Source organism: Gordionus sp. m RMFG-2023, chromosome 2 (assembly GCF_954871325.1).
Source record: "Gordionus sp. m RMFG-2023 chromosome 2, tfGorSpeb1-WG-v2, whole genome shotgun sequence".
NCBI classification, from domain to species: Eukaryota; Metazoa; Nematomorpha; class Gordioida; order Chordodea; family Parachordodidae; genus Gordionus; species Gordionus sp. m RMFG-2023.
In genome coordinates, this window is record NC_088776.1 from 39,024,506 (window position 1) to 39,046,668 (window position 22,163).

At 28.3% G+C, this 22,163-nt stretch overlaps 1 protein-coding gene across 2 annotated transcripts in view; it reads left to right on the forward strand.

Annotated features, from left to right (window-relative positions):
- The window catches only part of LOC135923194 (solute carrier family 12 member 1-like), a 55,794-nt gene that overhangs the window by 13,420 nt on the left and 20,211 nt on the right, over positions 1 to 22,163 (forward strand). For both annotated transcript variants that reach the window (XM_065457809.1, XM_065457810.1), the window contains 7 exons: positions 2,855 to 2,994; positions 3,323 to 3,442; positions 3,662 to 3,773; positions 9,077 to 9,204; positions 9,764 to 10,009; positions 19,246 to 19,353; positions 19,888 to 20,011. In XM_065457809.1, coding sequence (XP_065313881.1) covers positions 2,855 to 2,994; positions 3,323 to 3,442; positions 3,662 to 3,773; positions 9,077 to 9,204; positions 9,764 to 10,009; positions 19,246 to 19,353; positions 19,888 to 20,011 — 978 coding nt within the window. The remainder of the gene's footprint in view (positions 1 to 2,854; positions 2,995 to 3,322; positions 3,443 to 3,661; positions 3,774 to 9,076; positions 9,205 to 9,763; positions 10,010 to 19,245; positions 19,354 to 19,887; positions 20,012 to 22,163) is intronic.

Consider the following 22,163-nt stretch of genomic DNA (forward strand, 5'->3'; position numbering starts at 1 on the left):
ATAAAGTATTTAAAACTATTTGTAAGTATTTAACATGTTCCTTACAGAACTTTTTATTTTTTTTAACCTTATTTCTACATCTATAAATCACTTTTTAAATTGTATTAATCTAATTTTTCCAGAGTTTGAAAAAAATTTGTTGAGAAAAATATTTTTAAAGAAGAAAGATTTTTGATCAAATTTTACCTAAAATTCCAAATATGTTTAATAAAAAATCTTTTATAGGTAAATCTTTTATAAGTAAATCTTTTATAATTTTCATGGACAGTATATCTTTCAAGATGAAATCATAAATTAAAAAAAAATATTGTAAAATTCATTTAAAAAATTTTTTAAGATTTTCTAAAATTTTCGAATCGAATAATATTTTTATTATTAGTACGAATACAAATAAAGAATTATTCGATTCGAAAATACGAATCGAATATGAATTATGCAAATATTCGATTCATTTATAGGTATACATATATAAGCTGGAAAGATATTTATAGAAAAAAATATATGCATTCTCTCATGTGATTGAGCTTTTTCCAAAGATTTGACAGTATCATGTGTCAAATCCCTATCCATTATATACACGGGCTAACACATTCAATTTATTTTCAGAGGTACCATTTCCTGTATCCATTTTTATTCTTATAGGAAAAAATGCCATTTATTTGAGGAAATTCTAATGGATATAATGGTATAATAATTTTAATATATTTGGAAATAGCCTTTAGATATGTAAGGATTGCTTGATGAATCAAGAACATCTCATTTATTTGATTTATAAAATTATCCAAATGTAAAAAACCGATAAATTAATATTCTAGCTAAAAAATATTATCTAAAAGATTTCACCAAAAGTTGACAGAAAGTTTGGCCCTCTTTTGGCTAGATCTAGAGACTTATTAATCTGCAAAATCGAGGTTTTTTACACATTAAAAAATGGAGAATAAAAAGATTTATTTTATAATATTATTCTACTAATCTATAATAATATTTGAACGATAGGCGTGTCTTAGTGTTATTTAAGATATGTGGATATCAAAATTAAAAAACCTCTGCTTTAAACTCTTTGAACTGGACAATCACGTAATTTATGAAATTCCTCGTCAATATATAACTAATTTCTTTAGATTTTAAAATACTCTGCGATTTTTATGCCAATTTAAATCGATTTCATTTTTTTTGAAAGATATTGCATAAAATACTAGTATAATTAAGTTATTTATTGATATATTCGTATGTAAAAATTATCGCTTTCAATAAAGCTTTGCAGACAAGTTATTAGGCCAGTTCCCAATTTTACTAAGAACACCTCATAATAGGCACTTCTAACTTTAAAATCACCGATCACTTAATGAAGAAGGTTTTTTAAAATTTAATAATTTACATTTTTTGGTTTTCTGGCTTCGCACTTGTCCGTCTATGATCTTATTGTAACTATATAAATTCTCCATTAAATATAAAATAGTATAAAAAAATGTAGAGTAAAATCAAATATTCATTGATTTAATCGAACAATAATTGGGAGCTTAGAAGAAAAGGCTGAATAAGTGTGATATCGATCTCCAGAATGGCTATTATTGGCCAAATGTGGTTCTGATCCGCACTGAGGATTGCGACCCCTAGCCATTTTTCGACGGGTTCCGAAATAAATTCCTGGATACCACTGGGTTATAGCCAATTATTTCATAAGATATTATCGCCATATTAAAAGGACATGATATTTTACTTAAATATATACTAACAAAAGATATTCTATTCGTCAAAAATTAAGGTAAACTATTCATGTTTGAAATAATAATAAATTGTTAAAGGTGGCATTATAGATATAACTAAATGTTTGAGATGATATATTAATTTTTTATACTTTATATATAATTAATTATAACCAACAATTTAAAAAAACTCAATAGCATTCATCGTTTTAAAAGTTTTTAATATCAAAATCGAAGGTCCCTTTTTCAAATCCAAAACACGATCATTTATTTTTTTATTTAATACTTTGATAATACTTCCGTAAAATTTGAGCCAAATATTATGATATTTATATTTTTGTAAATTTTAACAATATCTTTTCGTGGATCAAAAATTTTTTAACCATAATTTTAAAAAAATTTTAAGAATTTTAGCAAATATTTGGCCTAGATAATGTATCATGTTTATGTTAAAAAAATTCTTTTAAATTGCAACCTACGACTATTTTTTTAATAAATAAATCAGTAAACTACAAATGTATAGACTATTTAAAAGCGGGACACTTAGAAGAAACAAATAATTATTCATCTAATAACATCGGACTAAATATTTATTTTGAAGAATTTAGAAGGGAAATTATTGATTTGACTCCTTGTTACTTGTTAAAAATGAGAATATTATTAGTTTAAGTGTATACCATTTACCGATTTTCATCTTTGTCTAATTATTTTGCCAATATCGCGTTAAATCTAATTGCAAATCGAGATTCTGTCGATTAATCTTATTTAATTTTAGGGAAAAAGTTTCATAGATGTTTAACATATTTGCTCCTTTTTTTTGTAAATACTAATAGTGATTATTGGGTAACTTGACTAGGCCTCGATTGAGTAATTCCTATCCTTAACTATTTAAAACATTTACATCCAGCACTTCTCTAAAGTAAAATATAAATTAGATCCCGTGATGCAAATTTACGCGAACTCAAAATTATTCTTAAATTGAAATAACTTTATTGAATATTTTTGACAGTAACTTTATGGACAATTTTTGATATAAAATTATCCATAAATTTTTATTGCGATAAAAAAAATTTTTTTTTAAAATAAACTTTAAAAAATTAATAAATAATCCACATGGTTATTATCTAAAAAATATCGATTTTTTTAAGGTGGAGCCTATTACATGATATCCAGAAGTCTCGGACCAGAGTTCGGGGGTGCAATAGGCGTAGTTTTTTCTATTGCTAGCACCGTAGCTGTATCGATGAACGTAGTAGGATTGGCGGAAACGGTTGTCGATCTCATATCGGTTTAAGTTTTTTAAAATATTCAAACATTTTTTTTCTTTCGATTTCAAGCGAATATGAGCAACTATCAATCCTTTGATTTTAAGTCCTATGGATTAAAATTAGAAAGATTTAATACTATAAAAAATATCTCTTTATTTGTTGGGTGAATATTTTTGATATAAGGTAGATAACGATGAGATGTGTGATGTATACTACTAATTTCGAATATTTAATTAATAATATACTATATTTAATTAATTTAATGTGTGATATTTAACTGAGGTTCGGGGTATCGAGTCTATAATTGTCTTGAAAATATTTTAAATTAAAAAAAAATTTTTTATACAGAAACACGGTCCTCATTTGTTGACCATAATTAGCGCAGAAAATTGGATAAGAATAGTTGGTTGCATTACAGCCATGCTCTTATTAATTATAGTAATCGCTGGGATGGAATGGGAATCTAAGGTAAAAATAGTATCTTATTTTTTCCTATTTCGCTCATGTAATTAGCATATTTCGCAGTTAGAAATGTATAAGATTTTATTTAATGATTGAGTCAAAAAAACAAAATAAAATATACATGTTTGGAAAATAAATTAATCAAATTCTCGGAAATTAAAAAATAATATTTAGGCATCAAATTTAAAAGATTTTTTAATATTTTTTTAATCAAAATAAATGAAGGCCCAAGTCGCTTTTTTGATTTTGTTGTTACTGGCTTTCCTAGACTACTTTTTAGGCACGGTTCTTCCTATTCCAAACGTCAAAAAGGCCAAAGGTCTTTTAGGATATCAAGGTAGATAATTTTTTTTTCGCTTATACGACTCGTGTTTAAAGTAGTTTTTTCTCTATTTTCGATTATGTCTCTTGTCTTATGTTTTCTTTTAAAAACATATGATTACGAGGTTTAATACCAATCTTATTATATTTTGGATCAATAGGCTGATACATGAGCCCTATTTACTTTACAGACATTATATTATCAGATTAACTAGGGGTGTACCGATACCACTTTTTGGAGGCCGATCCGATCCGATATTCCCGATAATAAATGGATATCGGCCGATTATCGATTCGATATCATATCTAATTTTGTATTCTATAAAGATACTAATGGTTTAATTTTAAATATGGGTGATTCCACGTCAAATTGACCAAAAAAACAAAATGAATGAAACTTGGCATGTTAGTTATTTATGTTGTAAATGTTAATAAAATCAAAATTATAGAGTGCTAGCTCAACCAGATCCAAAGATATACGCCTTTAAAGTCGAAAATCGTTTCATTATATCTTGTTTTTTTTAAAAAATACTTATCATAAAGTTACAAATTATATATCATTTTTTAGCCCTTAAAATTTTACGTTGTAAAATATTTAAAAAAAATCAAAATTTTCAAGTGTTTTCTTATTTCGGGTAAAAATAAAAAATTAACATTGTTAGGAAGGGATTTTTTTGGGTATTAATATTCACTAAAAATGTTTATTACCTTTATATTAAACGATTTAATAAAAAATCTCGATAGCCATTTTTGTTTTTTAATTTTAATTTAATTTTTTTTATTTTTATAAATAAAAAATGCAATATAGATGGCGTTATATAAACTTTTTTATAATATAATTTTTAATAAAAATATGAATAGTATTATGATTAAAATTAAAAAATTAATTGAATATAACCATGAATGATCTCCTGGAGCGATATGTAAGCAGACAGCCCATACAGATATTATTTTATTGAAGCGATATTGTAAAATAAACATTTTAAAATTTAATATTCAAACTATTATAATTTTGCGCTTATTAGTAGAAATTCCTAAGGCCATAATTTGTAGATATATCCTTTCATTGTTGTGGATCTACTATCTTTATTTTTTGAAAATAACGATTTTATCAGCTTATTTTATTTTTTTATTCCTATCATCGCTACCAATTAATCATCATATTTTTCAAAACTTAAACATTTTTTACAACCAAATGAATTTATGATAATTTGTGATATCTCTGAAAATTATGCATTTATAATCCAAGACACTGTTTAAGGATTCCACTGGAATAGTAATCAAGCCACTATTCATCCTATGATAGCATATTATAATAATAAGGGCAATATAGAAAACCTTAATTATATGGTAATATCAGAGTCACTTCAAAATAATGTTATTGCAGTACATTTATACCAGACTAAAATGATAAATTTTTTGATCAATCAATTCAGCAAAAAGCCAAACAAAATATATTACTGCTCTGACGGTGCTGCGCAATATAAAAACAGAAAATCTTTTATAAATCTGTGTTATCATGAATCAGATTTTGGTGTAGCCGCTGAATAACATTTTTCAGCTACATCCCATGGAAAAGGTCCATGTGACGGCCTTGACGTAACATTAAAAAGATTAGCAGCACATTCAAGCCTTCAGCGCATCAGTTCTGGACATTTTAACGCCAGGTTGATTTATATCAATTTGCAAAACAAATCATGCCATCAGTAAATTTTACATATATAACCAATGAGCAATACAATTTACAAGAGATTAAACTACGAGAAAGATTCAATTTAGCTCGTCCCATTCCAGGAACTCGGGAAATACATGCTGTATTTCCTTTGAGTTTAAGTAAACTTAAATCAAAAATATATTCATATGCAGAGGACTTTCAAATAACAATATCTCAAATGCCGATATTGTCTTTTGCCGATATTAAAGGATTCGTAACATGTGTTTATGACGATTCTTGGTGGTTAGCCACAGTACTAAGGAATGAAATTACTGAGGAGATATATATTTCCTTTTTACATCCCCACGGACCATCACCATCCTTCTTTTACCCCACAATTGTGGAAAAGATATGGTTACCCATTAATCAAATAATAACAGTAATAGATCCTATTACAGTGACAGGACGTACCTACAAATTATCGTCTTAAGAAATTCTATTAATAAGCACAAAATGGGATAAGATTACAAAAAAGAGGTATTTTTTATATTGTTTGTGTATAAAATTTTAAAATTGTTTATTTTGCAATATAGCGTCCTAATAATCATATCTATATCGACTGCCTGCTTACATATAGCCCCAGGACATCATTCTTGGTTATACTCAATTAATTTTTTAATTTTAATCATAAATTCATATTTGTATTAAAAATTATATTATAAAAAATTTAATATAACGCCATCTATATTGCATTTTTTATTTATAAAATTAAAAAAATTTAAATAAAATTAAAAAAACAAGAATGGCTATAGAGATTTTTTAATAAATCGTTTAATATAAAGGTAATAAACATTTTTAGTGAATATTAACACCCCAAAAAAATCCCTTCCTAACAATGTTAATTTCTTATTTTTACCGGAAATAAGAAAACACTTGAAATTTTTTTTTAATATTTTCCAACGTAAAATTTTAAGGGCTATAAAATGATAGATAATTTGTAACTCTATCTTAAGTATTTTTTAAAATAACAAGATTTAATGAAATCACACACTTCGCTATTTTCGACTTTGAAGGCGTTATAACTTTGGATCTGGTTTAGCTAGCACTCTAAAATTTTGATTTTATTAATTTACAACATAAATAACTAACATGCCGAGTTTCATTCATTTTTGAGATGGTCGATCGCTGGTCGATTTGTCATGGACCCATATACTTTTTATTAGTATAACATCTATAATTTAACTATACCATAAAATATGTCTTTTAAATATATTATAATGAACAGTTATTGTTTATATTCAATTCAATTACAATTCTAAAAGTATAAAATATTTTTATTGATAAATCACTTATTTATATAATAAGTAATAACATTAATCTATTTACATAATAAGTAATAAACAAATATACTATGAAATTTGAAATAAATATTTAAAATTCATATATCGAAGATTTCTTTTTAGAAATACCAAAATTTTCAATTATCAGAGGTCAATCTGCGGTATGAGGACTGTCAATATCACTAGCTTCACTAAAAACAGATTCTGAAGAGATTATTGCATACTTTTATAAACAGAATGCAAAAAAATAACAATATGGCAGAATGTTTATTAACTAATTATTATACTATTAAAAAAATAAATATAAAAATGGATTTCAATTTTGTTTATAAAAATAAATGGTTTTTTAGATATAACCTTTTTTAAAAATTTTATATTTTATTTTTGTTAAAAACGCCATTTTTATCAAATCGGAAAATTTTATAATATTTGCCGATAACCGATATTTTAACATGGTGAAATATCGGACCGATCCGATATAAAATATCGGCTCATCCCTAAGATTAACCAGATTTTATAAGTTGCATTTGCAGTTATAGTTTCTTCTTATTGAAAAAGGGTAAAGAATTTTAAATACAAGATGTCAGGCTGACTTCTTTAACACTCCAAAATATACAATGTTAAAAAAATAGGCAGCAAATTGATACAGCTTTTAAAATGCGGCAAAATTTTTTAGAATTTGAAAACGCTTTATTATTACTAATTTAAGGTCTAAGTTCTCAGGAATTTCAGGCATATTATTGAGAACGAAATTCAAAATTTCCATTAAAATTCTCGGGAAAATTTAATTAATTCCTAATATTTGAATATCGTTAGAAAAAGTTTCCAAGTACATTGAATAATTACAAAAAGATTGTCCATTTACCATTCACAATATTTTGATTTTTCTCAAGGAATTTTTATATTTGATTTTATTTGATATCCTTAAAAAATTTACTATATTTTAAACTGAACTATATCACAAAATTACATATATTTAGTTATATTTTCATAAATTTTGCAATAAATTGATTGGATATTGAAAAAAAGTTTCCAGGTTAATTACTGATAATGCTAGTAATATGAAGAAAGCTTGGAAGATAATTCAAGATTTAAACCCAAAAATGGCCTGTGCTGGCTGCCATCCCATGTATTAAATCTTCTTATTAAGGACGTTTTTAAAAATGTTCTTAAAACGAATTTTAAAGGAAAATCTATTGTTAAACATGTAGAGGTAATCAATTGAAATTTCCTACCCAAACGAGATGGGATGGGGCAGCCATTATATTAGAAAGGTTTTTATGAGACCTTGCAAGAAATTACCATTCATATTTTTGAAAGAAAAAAGGCATACTAATTCTGGATGACGATCTCTGGGTAGCCCTTGTAAATATTTTATTCCGATTTCTCAAATTTGCTATTAAAAAGTGATAAATCGAGCATATCTCAAGTAGAATTCATTTTCCATTATTTCTTAAAATAAATATGAATCTTTAAAATGATCAGATATTTATATATTACTGTGAGTGAAAAGACGGAAAGCGTTTTTCACGAATTATCATTTTGTGTCAAACATAGTTGAACCTTGTTTTAATGATTTTGGAAATCAATGATGAGATATATCATCTGGCATGGTTAGTCAAAGCCCTAATTGCAGAAACGATCTTGATGTCGGAGTTGTTAGCCAATCTTGCAGAATTTCGATCAAAGAGTGGTTTTTGGGAAAACATGGGGATATGGGAAAGTAACCTATATGGTGGAAAGGTCTTTGTGTGCACCAACCTATAAGTATAATTGCTATAAAACTAATATCGATTCCTCCGACGAATGCTGCTTCGGAAAGAATTCGGTCTTATTCTGGACGAACCTATTCCAAAATTGCAATAAACATGGCAATAAATTTTTAGCCAATTTGGGACATTTTTGTAAAGCTTTTTGAAATTCCCAGATATTCCCCGAAATTCCCGAGAATTTTACATTGGTATTCATTATTTTAGAATTGGATATTTTTAATCAATTCCAAAATTGCAATAAACATAGCAATAAATTTTTAGCCAATTTGGGACATTTTTGCAAAGCTTTTTGAAATGCCCAGATATTCCCCGAAATTCCCGAGAATTTTACATTGGTATTCATTATTTTAGAATTGGATATTTTTAATCAGTAAATATAAAATATAAAAATAACCAAGTAATATTCCATTTAAATTTGAATTTGTTAATATATAGGCTAAACAATATTATTTAAAAAAAATTGCGTTTAAAATTTTCAGAAGGCCTATACGAAAAAAATAATATTCATATTATAAATTATTTAATTAAATATTTTATTAACAAATTTAACCAGGTGGCTTATTAAAAGAAAACTTTTTCTCCGATTTTCATAAAGGCGCTTCCTTTTTCTCAATTTTTGCGATATACTTCCCGTCCGCTACTGGTATTTTAGCCGGAGCAAATATATCTGGGGACCTAAAGGTTTCATGATAATCATTTTTATAATGTACAGGGTTTCCTGTTGGAAAACTCATTCAAAAAATTAAATACGCTATTTATACTATCTTTTGTATATTAAACTAAAAATTATTTTCATGAGCTTTTTTTCATAACTCTTTTCATCTTTATTCTAGTTTTAAAGTATCCTAATTTTTCTTTAACTTATTTCTCAATTATGATTATTCTTTTTCTATAGAAAGATTACAAATAAAGGAAAAAGGTAATAAATATATTTTTTTAAATTTTTTATTTAATTAAACAACTTTTATGCCATCTATGAGATAAAGTGTTATATTATATTACTAATGAAAATTGATTTTTTCAAGGATAAAGGGCAATAAATTATTTGTTTTAAATTTCACGTCATCTATGAGATAAAATATTATATTTTACTAATCATGAAAATTAATTAAATAGTATATTATTCAATAATAGTTCATTGTTTTGTTTTGTTTCGTTTTTTTTATTTTACTTATGGTTAACCAAATTTGGTCCTACCTTAATTCCTCACTTTATTCCTATTTAAATTTTATCTTTTCAGGACGCTCAAAAAGCCATCCCCAAGGGAACTTTCACTGCAATCTTGATAACGGCAACCTCTTATATTTTCATGATTTGGACATTTGGGTCTGTTATGCTAAGGGACGCATCTGGAGATATGAAAGATCTATTCGACTCTAATAACTCGATTCCACTATCTACGGCTCAATTAATCAAACCCACTAGTCACCTTAGACTGTGCGGTAAGACAGGCAGTTGTAAATATGGACTTCTTAATGATTACCAGGTTTAAAAAGAAATAGTGGAACCTTTAAAAAGAAATATTTAATAATATTTTTGATATAATATGACTTTCCAGTTAGATCCGAATCTATAATCAATCTATTCTCACAAATGGCAGTTTTTAAAAAATGACTCTTTATAACTTTTCTTTAGTTTTTCTATATTATCGACTTTGAATGATCATTTTTATTTTATTTCTTCGGGTTATTTGAGAATTGGATCGATTACTAGCTATCTATGCTTCTTGAGTATAGTCTTTCGGATCGATCATGTTTGACACCATTAGGGCTATGATTGTAAAAGCACTTAAATAACATCAAAATTTTCGTCAATATATATATAAAATTAAATAATAAGGGGGTGGGGTCTTATCATTACATTCATAAACTAGAGATTACTTGGTTTTAGATGGATGTAACAAAACAATAAAAGAATTTAATTTTTATAAAATTTTTTTAAAAAAATGTACTCCCACACAAATTTTTAAAAGCTGTTGCTTCGGACCCCCCCCCCTCGTTGTAGGGGCCGCTGATTCTACAGGCGTCTTTCGACGTATGAACCTTTTAAAGTTGATTTTATCTAGTTTTTAATTAAGAACTACTTTCTGCGAAATCCGCGCAACAAGATAGGGTTTATCTTTAGCTACACACTTTTAAAACAAGTTATTTTATTAGGATAAAATAATAATGTTAAATAAAGGTAAGACAAATTATAATATTGATCGCATAATCGCAGCACACCAGGTAAATTATATTGTTTTCGCTTCAATTTATTAAAAATTTACGAAAAAGCGTTAATCAAAAAAACAATAATTCCAAGGGGTGTTTTTTTTTAGAATATTGTATGAATTAAGATATAACCTAAATGACACAACAATATATGAGTAAAATAAATAAATATAACTATTATCGCATATGTATTAGTCAGAAAGAAAAAATAATGGCCAACGATTAAAAAAAACTTTAATGTGGGTGTATTAATATATTAAAAATCAAATATATTGGGATTTCTCCAAAAAAATTAAGAAAGAACTAAGAATATAAGACACCTCCCCGCTCCGATGTTTGTATTTTATCTAAATTAACATGTGAAAAAAACGCAATCTTTATGGGTGGTTTTTAGATAAAATATTTTCGCTTATGTGTTGTTTGTCACAGAACAAATATATAATTGACAACGTAAAAACGTTAAGGGTATTAACATTTAAAAAAATTAGAACAGCCCCCAAAATAGAAAACTTGAAAGAACTAGGGCATGTGCTGATATTAAATATAGGATCGGATCTGTATTTTAAAAATATCGGCCGATTCGATATTTTATATTGTTTTTGTTTATTTTATGATTGTATATATATTAATGATTTGTATCGGGCCTAATTTTTCAAACCCGGCCCGAAATTGTTTTTAAAAAATTTATCCGGCAAGGCCCGATTCTGATCGAATTTTTTTATTTGTCCCGAAAAGCCCGACCCGAAATAAAAATTAATTTATCCACTCAACCCGGCCCGAATTTATTTAAATATAGAAAAATTTAATATTTTTTTGATTGTAAAAAAGATATTTTATAAATAAAAAATATTAGCGCCTTGTTTCTTCTAAGAATTTTAAAATATATCAATTTATTTGACAAAATGTAATAATCATATTTAAGAATTTAGACCCAGTCCGTCCCGAAATTTTTAAAAATATATTTAACCCAGCTCGAACCGAAATTATTTTTTTAATAGACCCAGCCCACCTGGCTATGATTTACAGATCTCAATAATCATATTTTTATTTTAGAATAATTTCATAATAATAAATTAATGAAAGGAGCTAAAATACGGGTAGGTCTATAAGTCGAAAGGCTGTATGATCTGAAAGGCTAAAAAATAATATTGAAAATAAAAATAACGAGAAAAATATTATAATAACATTACATTAAAAAATGGAAAATTTAAGATCTTTTCAATTTTTTTTTATTCTTTGATATAATTTGCGGTTTTATTATATTAAATTTTAAATAAAATTTTTAATTAAATTATATTTGATTATGATTTTATATGATTACAATTTAAAAAAAAAAATTATAATTATATTTTAATTCTATTTTTAAGTTTTTTTCAAAAATAAATTGATAAAGGTATAAAGATATTGTAAGTACTGAAGAAGTAAATGACATATAAATTCTATGATGTATTTTTTTTGGTTTTTAGTTCGAAAATTTTTTTTTATCGCGAAAATATTTAGGGGGAAAAGACTAAGATCTTAAATGTAATTTCGAATAATATTATATCATTGTACTCAGGGTTGGGCAGTATCGCGGATATCTTGTATCTTTTTTAAAATTTTGGAAAGTATCTTGTATCCAGTATCTAAGATACATATTATTTAAAAGTATTTGTATCTTAACCAACTTTGTATTCAAAAAGATACAGATACTTTAAAAAAAATTTATATTGGTTAATTTAAATAGTATTAAAATTTAAAATGATATTGTTTTAAGATTTAAATGAAAAATTTAATCAAAATTTAGATATTTTAAGATAATTATTGATATATGAAGTCCAACGTCATATAGCAATTTGCTAACAATTAGAACTACCATATTTGAATCGTTTTATATCTGTCTATTTTAATATAGAAGAAGAAAATAGAATAATATGTTTATCTTCGTCTTCAGATGATTCTTCAACCGAAAATTATAACAATAAATTTAAAAACTAAACAGACTTAATGGCAAATTTTTTGAAGTACTTCAAGATGATCATAATAAAGAAATTCATCGTGACTTTGGTATTGACGAAAAAGTTATAGCAACTGTTACAGATAACGGCTCTAACTTTAAGAAAGCTTTCAAGGAGTTTGGATATTCTGTGGAAGCTGTAGAGAATGACTTTGACATCAATGATGATGAATGTATAGAATTCGAAATCATTGAAAGTATTATTTAATACTTCTTTAAAATTTATTATGATATTTTAAATTTAGTAAAACAATTTTATTCAAATAAAATTATTTATTTGTTTATTTAAGGGTATAAAGAAGCCTCAATAACATTGCCTCAACACATTCGTTGTTTGTGCAATACGATAAGTCTAATTGCCACAACAGATGTCGAGAGAGCTATTATCCTAACATTTCTAAAATTCATCATCCTGCAATATCTAAATGTACTAAGCTATGGAATGCAAATAATAGGCCTAAAACTGCAGAACTTATCAAAGCAGTTTTAGGAAAACAATTAGTTACACCTTGTTGCACTAGTTGGAATAGTTTGTATGATAGTCTTCATAGTTTATTAAAATTTAAAGGCGAACTTCCTAAATTATGTCAAAAATTAGAATTTCCTAAATTAAGAGATATTGAAATTCAATATTTAGAAGAATATTGCAATATAATGGCCCCATTGGCTATAGCGATTGACAAAATACAGAGTGAAATCAACTGCTATTATGGAGAATCAGTTTCAATATTAAATGTCGTTAAAAAATTACAAATTTAATTCAAACTGATCTACATTTTTGCAAACCATTAGCTATTGCCGTAGAAAATTCTTTAAATAAGATTTAAAAATATATATGATTTTGATAATAACTGTGCATTTTTGGCAACTATATCTCATCCCTATTTTAAAAATCGTTGGATTGATGGTGAAAAAGAAAAAAAATACCTTCAGGATTTGTTAATACATGAAGCTTTAATTATTTTTAAAAATAATATTGAAATTAATACGTCAACAAAATCTTTAATTGATGAAGATGATGATTACTTTTGTTTTAAAAGTACCACATCCAATTCTAATAATTCAATAAATGATATTGAATTAGAGGTCCTAAATTATATGAAAGATGACAGGTGGAGTATAAATATGTTAAATAGTTATAAATATATAAAAGAAATATTTATTAAATATAACACATTATTATCCTCCTCAGCCCCCGTTGAAAGATTATTTAGCTTTGCTAATATGGATAATAAACCAAATCTTCTAAAGATTGAATGAAAAATTAATAATATTAAAAAATAATACTGATTTATTGTTATTTACTAATTATATAATTATTAAATGGAATATCGCATTATCTTTTATAATAAATTTGTTATTTTCTACAATTTATTTTAAATATTTTTTTATAAATTTATATTATAGATAAGAAAATAAAGCTTTATATATTTTGATTTTGACTATTTAAAGTTTTTTTAAAAAGTATCTTGTAGATACTTTTTTTTAAAAAAAATACAAGTATCTTGTATCTTATATCTTATTGAAACTTTTCTAAAGTATCTTGTATCTTAAATACAAAATTTTATAAAGTATCTGTATCCGAATACAATTTTCTGATTTGCGTACTCAGAATTAAATTTCCTATCTAAAAATGCCTAGATGTAGATGTATTTTTTATGTTTTCGGTTCGAAAAATATTTTTTTTGTCGCGAAAACATACAGGAGGAAAAGTCTAAGATCTTAAATGTAATTTCAAATATTATTATATAAATGTACTCAGAATTAAATCTTATCTAAAAACGCTTAGATATATTTTTTTACGTTTCCGGTTTGAAATTTTTTTTTTTGTCATGAATACATTCAGAGGGAAAAGGCTAACATCTTAAGCTTAATTTCATACTCAGAATTAAATTTCCTATCTAAAACTGGTTAGAATTTTACGTTTCCAGTTCGAAAAATATTTGAATACAATGATATAATAATATTCGAAATTACGTAAAAGATCTTAGCCTTTTCCCTCAGAATGTTTTCGCGACAAAAAAAATTTTCGAACCTAAAACCAAAAAAAATACATCATAAAATTTATATTTGTCATTTACTTCTTAATCCAGTATTTACAATATCTTTATGCTTACTATCAATTTAGTTTTGAAAAAAACTTAAATAGAATAAAATTATAAATTTAAAAATTTTATTTTTAAAAAATTACATTCATATAAAATCATAATCAAATATAATTTAATTAAAAATTTAATATAAAAATTAATATCTTCTCCGTTTTATGGCGATTTCCAGGTTTACCCTGGTAGGCCAGTTTTCCCTCTGATTTTTATTTTCCATTTTTGACGGTCCTGAGCATCAATACTTGTAAGATTCAAGCTTCTCATATCCGCCGCTATCACATTTGTCCACGTCATCTTGGGTCTTCCTCTAGGTCTTGATCCTCCTACTTCCATCATTGTGCATCTCTTTACCCAGTCATCTCTTGTCATACGTTCCACATGCCCAAACCATCTTAGTCTATTTCGTCGCATTACCATACCAATCATTTCTATACCTAATCTTGCTCGCAATTCCTTGCTAGTTTTTCTCTCTCTCAGAGATACCCCACACATCCATCTAACCATCCTCATCTCTGTTCTTTCTAATTTGGCTTCGTGAATTGCTTTCATTGCCCATGTTTCACCGCCATAAACTAAACAACTCCTCACACAGCTTACGTAAACTTTCCCCTTTAACTTCAGAGAAACTTTTTTATTTGTAAGAATAAACGACATCTCTCTGAACTTCTTCCAAGCTTGTCTGATCCTTGCAACAACAGCAGAATCTACACCACCATCTGCGTTTAGCATATCACCTAAATAACAAAACTTATCCACTTTTTCTAGGGTTAACCCATTGCCAATATCCAGACCACCATTTTTTAGGTTATCATTATTATGTATCCCTTTCATGCATGTTTTACAAATAAAGGTCATTCTTTCTAACATCAAACTGCCTTTTTTCCCGCTACATCTTTTATGTACCCATTTCTGGCATCTGGTGCATTGGATAGAATTTCTAGCAACTCCTTTCCCACATACACCACAAGGCCACTTACCTGATTCTTCTATCTTTAGATTTTCCCCACCAATCATCACCTTTGTTTTTGATGCATTCATTTGCAGGCTCTTTGCTTCCATAGTCATCTTCCATTTACTAACTTTATCCCTCAATTCTCCCTCACTGTTTGCCATTAATACAAGGTCATCTGCATATAATATCTCCCAGGGAAGTCCTTCACGCATTTCTCTAGCCACCACATCCATTACTAAGATAAATAATAATGGACTCAGCACGGATCCTTGATGAAGTCCTACCTTCACCTCAAAGCTGTCACTATCACCATAATCCGTCCGTAATGCTGTTTGTGCTCCAACATACATTGCCATCACTGCGGTAACTAACCATTCCTCCACACCGGATTTTCTCAAGGCCCATCTTGTAATCTCACGCGGCACCCTATCAAATGCTTTCTCCAAATTAACAAACGCATAATAGAGTTTTTTTTCCTTCCCAAGATACTTCTCCTGAATTTGTCTCACCACAAAAATTGCATCTGTCGTGCCTTTTCCCGATGTAAAACCAAACTGCATTTCATCAATTTTGATTTGTTCCCTTATCCGCTTTTCTAACACTCTCTCAAATACTTTCATTGCATGTTCCAAGAGTTTAATAGCTCTGTAAGACCCACAATCTAAAGGATCACCTTTCCCCTTGTATACTGGGATAATTATACTTCTTCGCCAGTCCTCGGGAATAGTACCTTCTGTGACAATCTGATTTGCTAAATTCATTAACCATTCAATCCCTAAATCATCAGAACCTTTAAACATCTCTGATACCACCATCGTTAAACCCGATGCCTTCCCTTTCTTCATCTTTTTCACTGCTCTCTTTATCTCGTCCTTGCCAAATTTACACCCTGGACCTTCTACCTTTGCACAACTAATATTATTATTCCATTCATTTTCTTCATTCAAAAGTCCTTTCATGTAAATCTTCCAGGTGTTCTTAATACCACTACTATCAATCGTCATTTTTCCTTCCATATTTTTCAAACACTTTACACCTATCACATCCTGCCTCTTTTTTGACATCTGTTTTGCCATTCTAACCATATTTCCAATTCCATCAGCACATTCCATTTCTTTAGCAAACTCGTGTCTTTTTTCTTCTTCCTTCGCTATTAATTATTTCTTTTAGCCATCTTGTAAATATCATTATCACTATTTTCTTTGCTATTATACCATACTTTGAAACACCTCCGTTTCTCATCCACGGCTTTCGCTACCTCCGGGCTCCACCACCAAGTCTCCTTATGTCTAGGCGGCCCTTTTGTCCATCCACATACCTCCTCAGTTGTCATTACCCAAGCTTTCTTCATGGCTTCCCACTTGTCATTCACCCCAGATGCTTGTGCCACCTCCGCCTCCCTAATCGCCAATGCCATATTGAATTGACGTCTAGCATTCTCTTCCTTCAATTTCCAAACCTTCAGCCTTGGGACAAACTTTCTTTTAGTGACCCTGGCACCTTTAAAGTGAGATCTCCTACAACTAGTCGATGCTGATTTATACATTCCTCTCCCGGTATCACTTTCACATTTTTTATTATACATCGATCACATCTCCTTAATAACAAGTAATCCACAACACTTTTGGTACTACCCGACTTATAAGTCACCAGCTTCTCTGATTCTTTCTTAAACATTGTATTACAAACAATCATATCCATAGCATCACTAAATTCTAAAATCCTCTCTCCTTCCAAATTTCTCATGCCGTAACTGAACCCTCCATGTACTCCTTCATAACCCTCACTACTCGCTCCCACATGTCCATTCAGATCGCCAGCCAGGATAATCACCTCTTCATTTGCCAGTCTCGATGTCACCCCCAATAGACTGTCCCAAAATACATCTTTCTCTTCTTCACTTCTTCCAACCTGAGGAACATATGCCGAGATCATATTATATAGCTTTCTACCAATAATCATCTTGATAACCATTATCTGGTTGTCTAGCCTTCTCACTTCGACTACTTTGTCTACCAATTTCTCCGCAACCAATACCCCAACTCCAGCCTTACCATCATTACCTCCTTGCCAAAAGAATTTATACTTTTCGCTAGTCTTGCCAATCATTCTGGTCCCATTTCCTTTCCATCTAGTCTCCTGTATGCAGCACACATCTATATGTCTTCTGTGCAATACATCGACGACTTCTCCCGCTCTTCCCGTCATACTCCCAACATTCCATGTCGCGACCCTAACTCGATCTCCCGTAAACTGGTTTCTCCACTTTTTATCAGGTCGTTTATGACCGTCATAGGTTTCATTTTCATGAATAGTGATTCCACCAGGTTTCCCATCCTTCTTTTTGTCGTAGGCGGATGAGGAGGCCCACGGGGTACTTTGGGCTGTACCCCGCCCATGCTTTGTTGTAACCATAGGGAAATTTTTGTAGCAAGGTTTTTACAATCGGATGCCCTTCCTGACATCAACCTCTTTAAGTGGTTTTTACACCCCGTCGAGGAGACGGTGATCCTATTCTAGACCCAGATCACAGGGAACCTTTTAGACCTCCATTTGCCGCCAAAAGACGTTGCCACTCCCCCGCCACGATGAGGCTGAAGGTAGGATTTTGGGAGAGAATATAAAAATTAATATAACAAAATTAAATTAAAACCGCAAATTATATCAAAGAATAAATAAAAAATTTAAAAAATCTTAAAATTTCTATTTTTTTAATATATTATAATGTAATGTTATTATAATATTTTTTTCTTAAAGATCAAATTTCTCATTAATCATTTTCTTTGTTTTTATTTTTAATATTATTTTTTAGCCTTTCCTATCATGCAGCCTTTCGACTTATACGCTAATACAATTTATTTGTAAAAAATAGTTCAAAATTTTACACTATTTTTTGTTATATTATTTGCAACAAGAAAAGGATTTTTAAATATCTAATGAGTTACATTCAGTTAGTATTGTTAAACGATTCGATTTAACCAATTTTTAAAACGTTTAACTTGAGATTTTGGTTAAAAGATTACTCCAACTTATTGATTTTTCCCACAGATGGCATAAAAGTTTGAACCTATATTGGCGAAATTTCGAGGCTTTAATAATATTTTTGCGAAAATCTTGATTTAACATTTTTAAAAATTGGTTAAATGGAGCTGAAACAGCACTACATTCACCCATAAACATTGCATATATTTTAAATGAGATTTTGGAAAAAAAAACACTTAATCATTCGTGATGGTTAGTTGGTTTTTTTAAAATAAAAAATATGGATATTTTTATGACATTGATACAAAGATAGATGGTAAATAAAAATCAATATAAATATCAGATCGATTTTTTAGTAATATCAGATCGGATAGGTGAATAATTTGTGGATCGGCACAGTCTTAGAAAAACTACAAAAAATAAAAGTTATTAATATAACAAAAAATGGTATAATCGCCTATAATTTTATCTTCAAAGGCTGCTGAAATGATTTCATATGTTGGGCCCATAATAACAGCTGGCATATTTTCCGCTACTCTCTCATCGGCTCTTGCGTGTTTAGTGGGAGCGTCGAAAGTTTTTCAGGTATTTTAATAAAATATGCACAATCTTCTATCCTTATTTCTTATATTTTATAAGGCATGTTTGCTATTTACACCGAGATCATTATCATTAAAATATTGAGAAAGAGGATGAAAGTGATTATTTATCTTCTTTACAACTTCAAATAAAATAAATATTCCAAAATTTAAAATTTTTTTAGCAATCTTTATTTAGGTTACGTGGTTTAAAAATAATTTTTAAGGGTTCATTTGATCATATTTTATTGTAGATAAAATTAAATACCAATAAATAATTTTGATAGCTTAATTAAATATTATATTGCTTAATAAATAATAATCAAATTAAACAAGTTTGGTTTGTTTTAACCGCGTGTCAACTTTTTGTATAAAAAGGGGGGACAATTTGTTAAACGTGTTTTTTGTTAAATCCCTGAATGGGTTTTAAATCAAATTCTGGAATGTTATTTTAGGAGTTAACTTTATAATATAGGTAAAATGTTTAATATGCAACATATATTTGAAAAAATAAATAAAATAATACGATGGTATGCATCAGGCACTATGCAGGGACAAAATATTTCCCAAAATACACGTTTTAGCTGTCGGCTCCAAAAAGAACGATGACCCGTATCGTATTTACATACTTTCTTTCGCAATAGCGGTCCTTTTCATTTTAATAGGTTTATTTTTGGGCTATAAATTAGAATAAATCATATGTTAATTCAAGTTAGTATAATAAATGGGATAATTTCACATATCACAGTATAATTCATACAACATTCATTTAATTATACAATCATGATAATTTATAAGGCAGGATATAAAATATTATAGTAGAAGTTTCTACATTGAAAACATTACCCGACTATATACACACATATATATCATTATATCAATATTATCTATATATATATATTATAATGCATATATTCTAAATTACTACATTTCCCTAATAGAAAGGAAGCCTTTATCTCCTAAAGGCATCCACGACTTAAAGTAAAAATCTTTGTCTTTGGTTTCCATCTACCTTTACCCTTTTATAACATCCACTCCTCTCCCCCCAATCAAAATTTTGATCTCTCAAAAGGGCATCAATATTAGCTGCCGTTGGACGATTGATCTCGTCTAGAGTATCAAAATCATTTCCATTGTTAATTCATTCTCCCACCGGAGCATCAATATCGACGGACCCCCCCCCCCCCAGAGTACCAATATCGATTCCATTGCTGATTAATCTCTCACCGGAATATCAATATCCAGATATCCCACCGGAGTAATCTTATCGATTCCATTGTATGCTTGATCTCTCACAGGAATATCGTTATCGAGTCCATTGTAGATTGGGAGGGCACCGTTATCCTAGATCTGGCCAAGAGATTTCTATCATACTTGGATGGCCCATGAGATAATCCATATCCATATATCACACAAGACATAATTAGTCTTTAACCCATATACGGCTACATCTGGCTCACGGAGACCCCATTAGTTTTTGCATAGGTCATGTGATTTGAGAGCCCAACGTTTTTATATCTTTATGTCATAGTTCAATAATCATAATCCATAAACTCAGTCTCTATGTAATGTTTACTTTATCATTAATAAACCCATGTTTTCCCATATTCAGTAAAAATTTGATAAACTCAATTTGTTTCAATTGTTAACCAATTTCCCAAAAATCACCATATATCCATCAATCTATTTTTTTTGTCAGCAATTTTAATAATTCATTACTTTGTTCATGTTAAATCAGATATAATTGTTCAATTTCATAATTATCTCAATATTTCGATATCAGATTTCATGATTATTATTCATATATACCATTACTATATTTCCCAAATTAAGTTCATTTTCATATATAATTTTATCTTTATCCATAATTTAATTTCATAAATATCCAATACATTCATATTGCTCAAACAAACATCACATTTACAAAATAGTTCACACTTACCATGGCATTTTCCAATCATTCCCCATAATGTATTTCATAAAATATCCAATATATTATTACAGGTTCTTTGTCTTGTCATCGCCAATATAATAAATTGGATGATTTCACATATAACATAGTATAATTCATACAACATTCATTTATTTTTACAACCATGATTATTCATCAGGCAGGATATAAAATATTATATATGAAGTTTCTACATTGCAATAATAATGTTCGGCAGTTAAACATTACCCGACATTTTTATATATGTATTTTGATGCAATTATACATATAATTTCTACGTTAATACAGTTAGCACATTAAATCATTTCTAGCTCATATCATTCAGGCGTGCCTGTGGCATATTTAAAGGGCTTTTTGAGGATGAGACAGGCTTCTAAGCAAAAAATAATGCCGATGATGAAAAAAAATATGTAATTTCTGCGAGTTTCATTTAAATTAACAACATTTTACATTTTATTTATCTATCATTTTTAATTTTTTTTATTCTCTTTAATAATTAAAACATTGGTTCATTATTTATTCCAGTTTATGAACTAAGTTCACACATTTTTATACCGGGTCAAGCCGGGATTTTGCTAAGGGGAGGGGGGGGGCATTATTGGATAAAAATTTTGAATTACAATCGTTATTATTAAAAATGATTAACTTTTACTAATTTTTCTTTCAATTTCTTTCTTTATAGTGATATATTGTATATATTTGTGGAAGATAGAAGGATGAATGGAGAGAAAATGTTTATTAGCTTAGAATATTATTTTCGAGAACAAGCAAATTTTCCATGGGGAGAATCCCCCCTGGTTACGCATGTGGGGATCACTCATTTATTTAAGAGTCTCCTTATTTTAGACACCCTAAAAAATATCCTG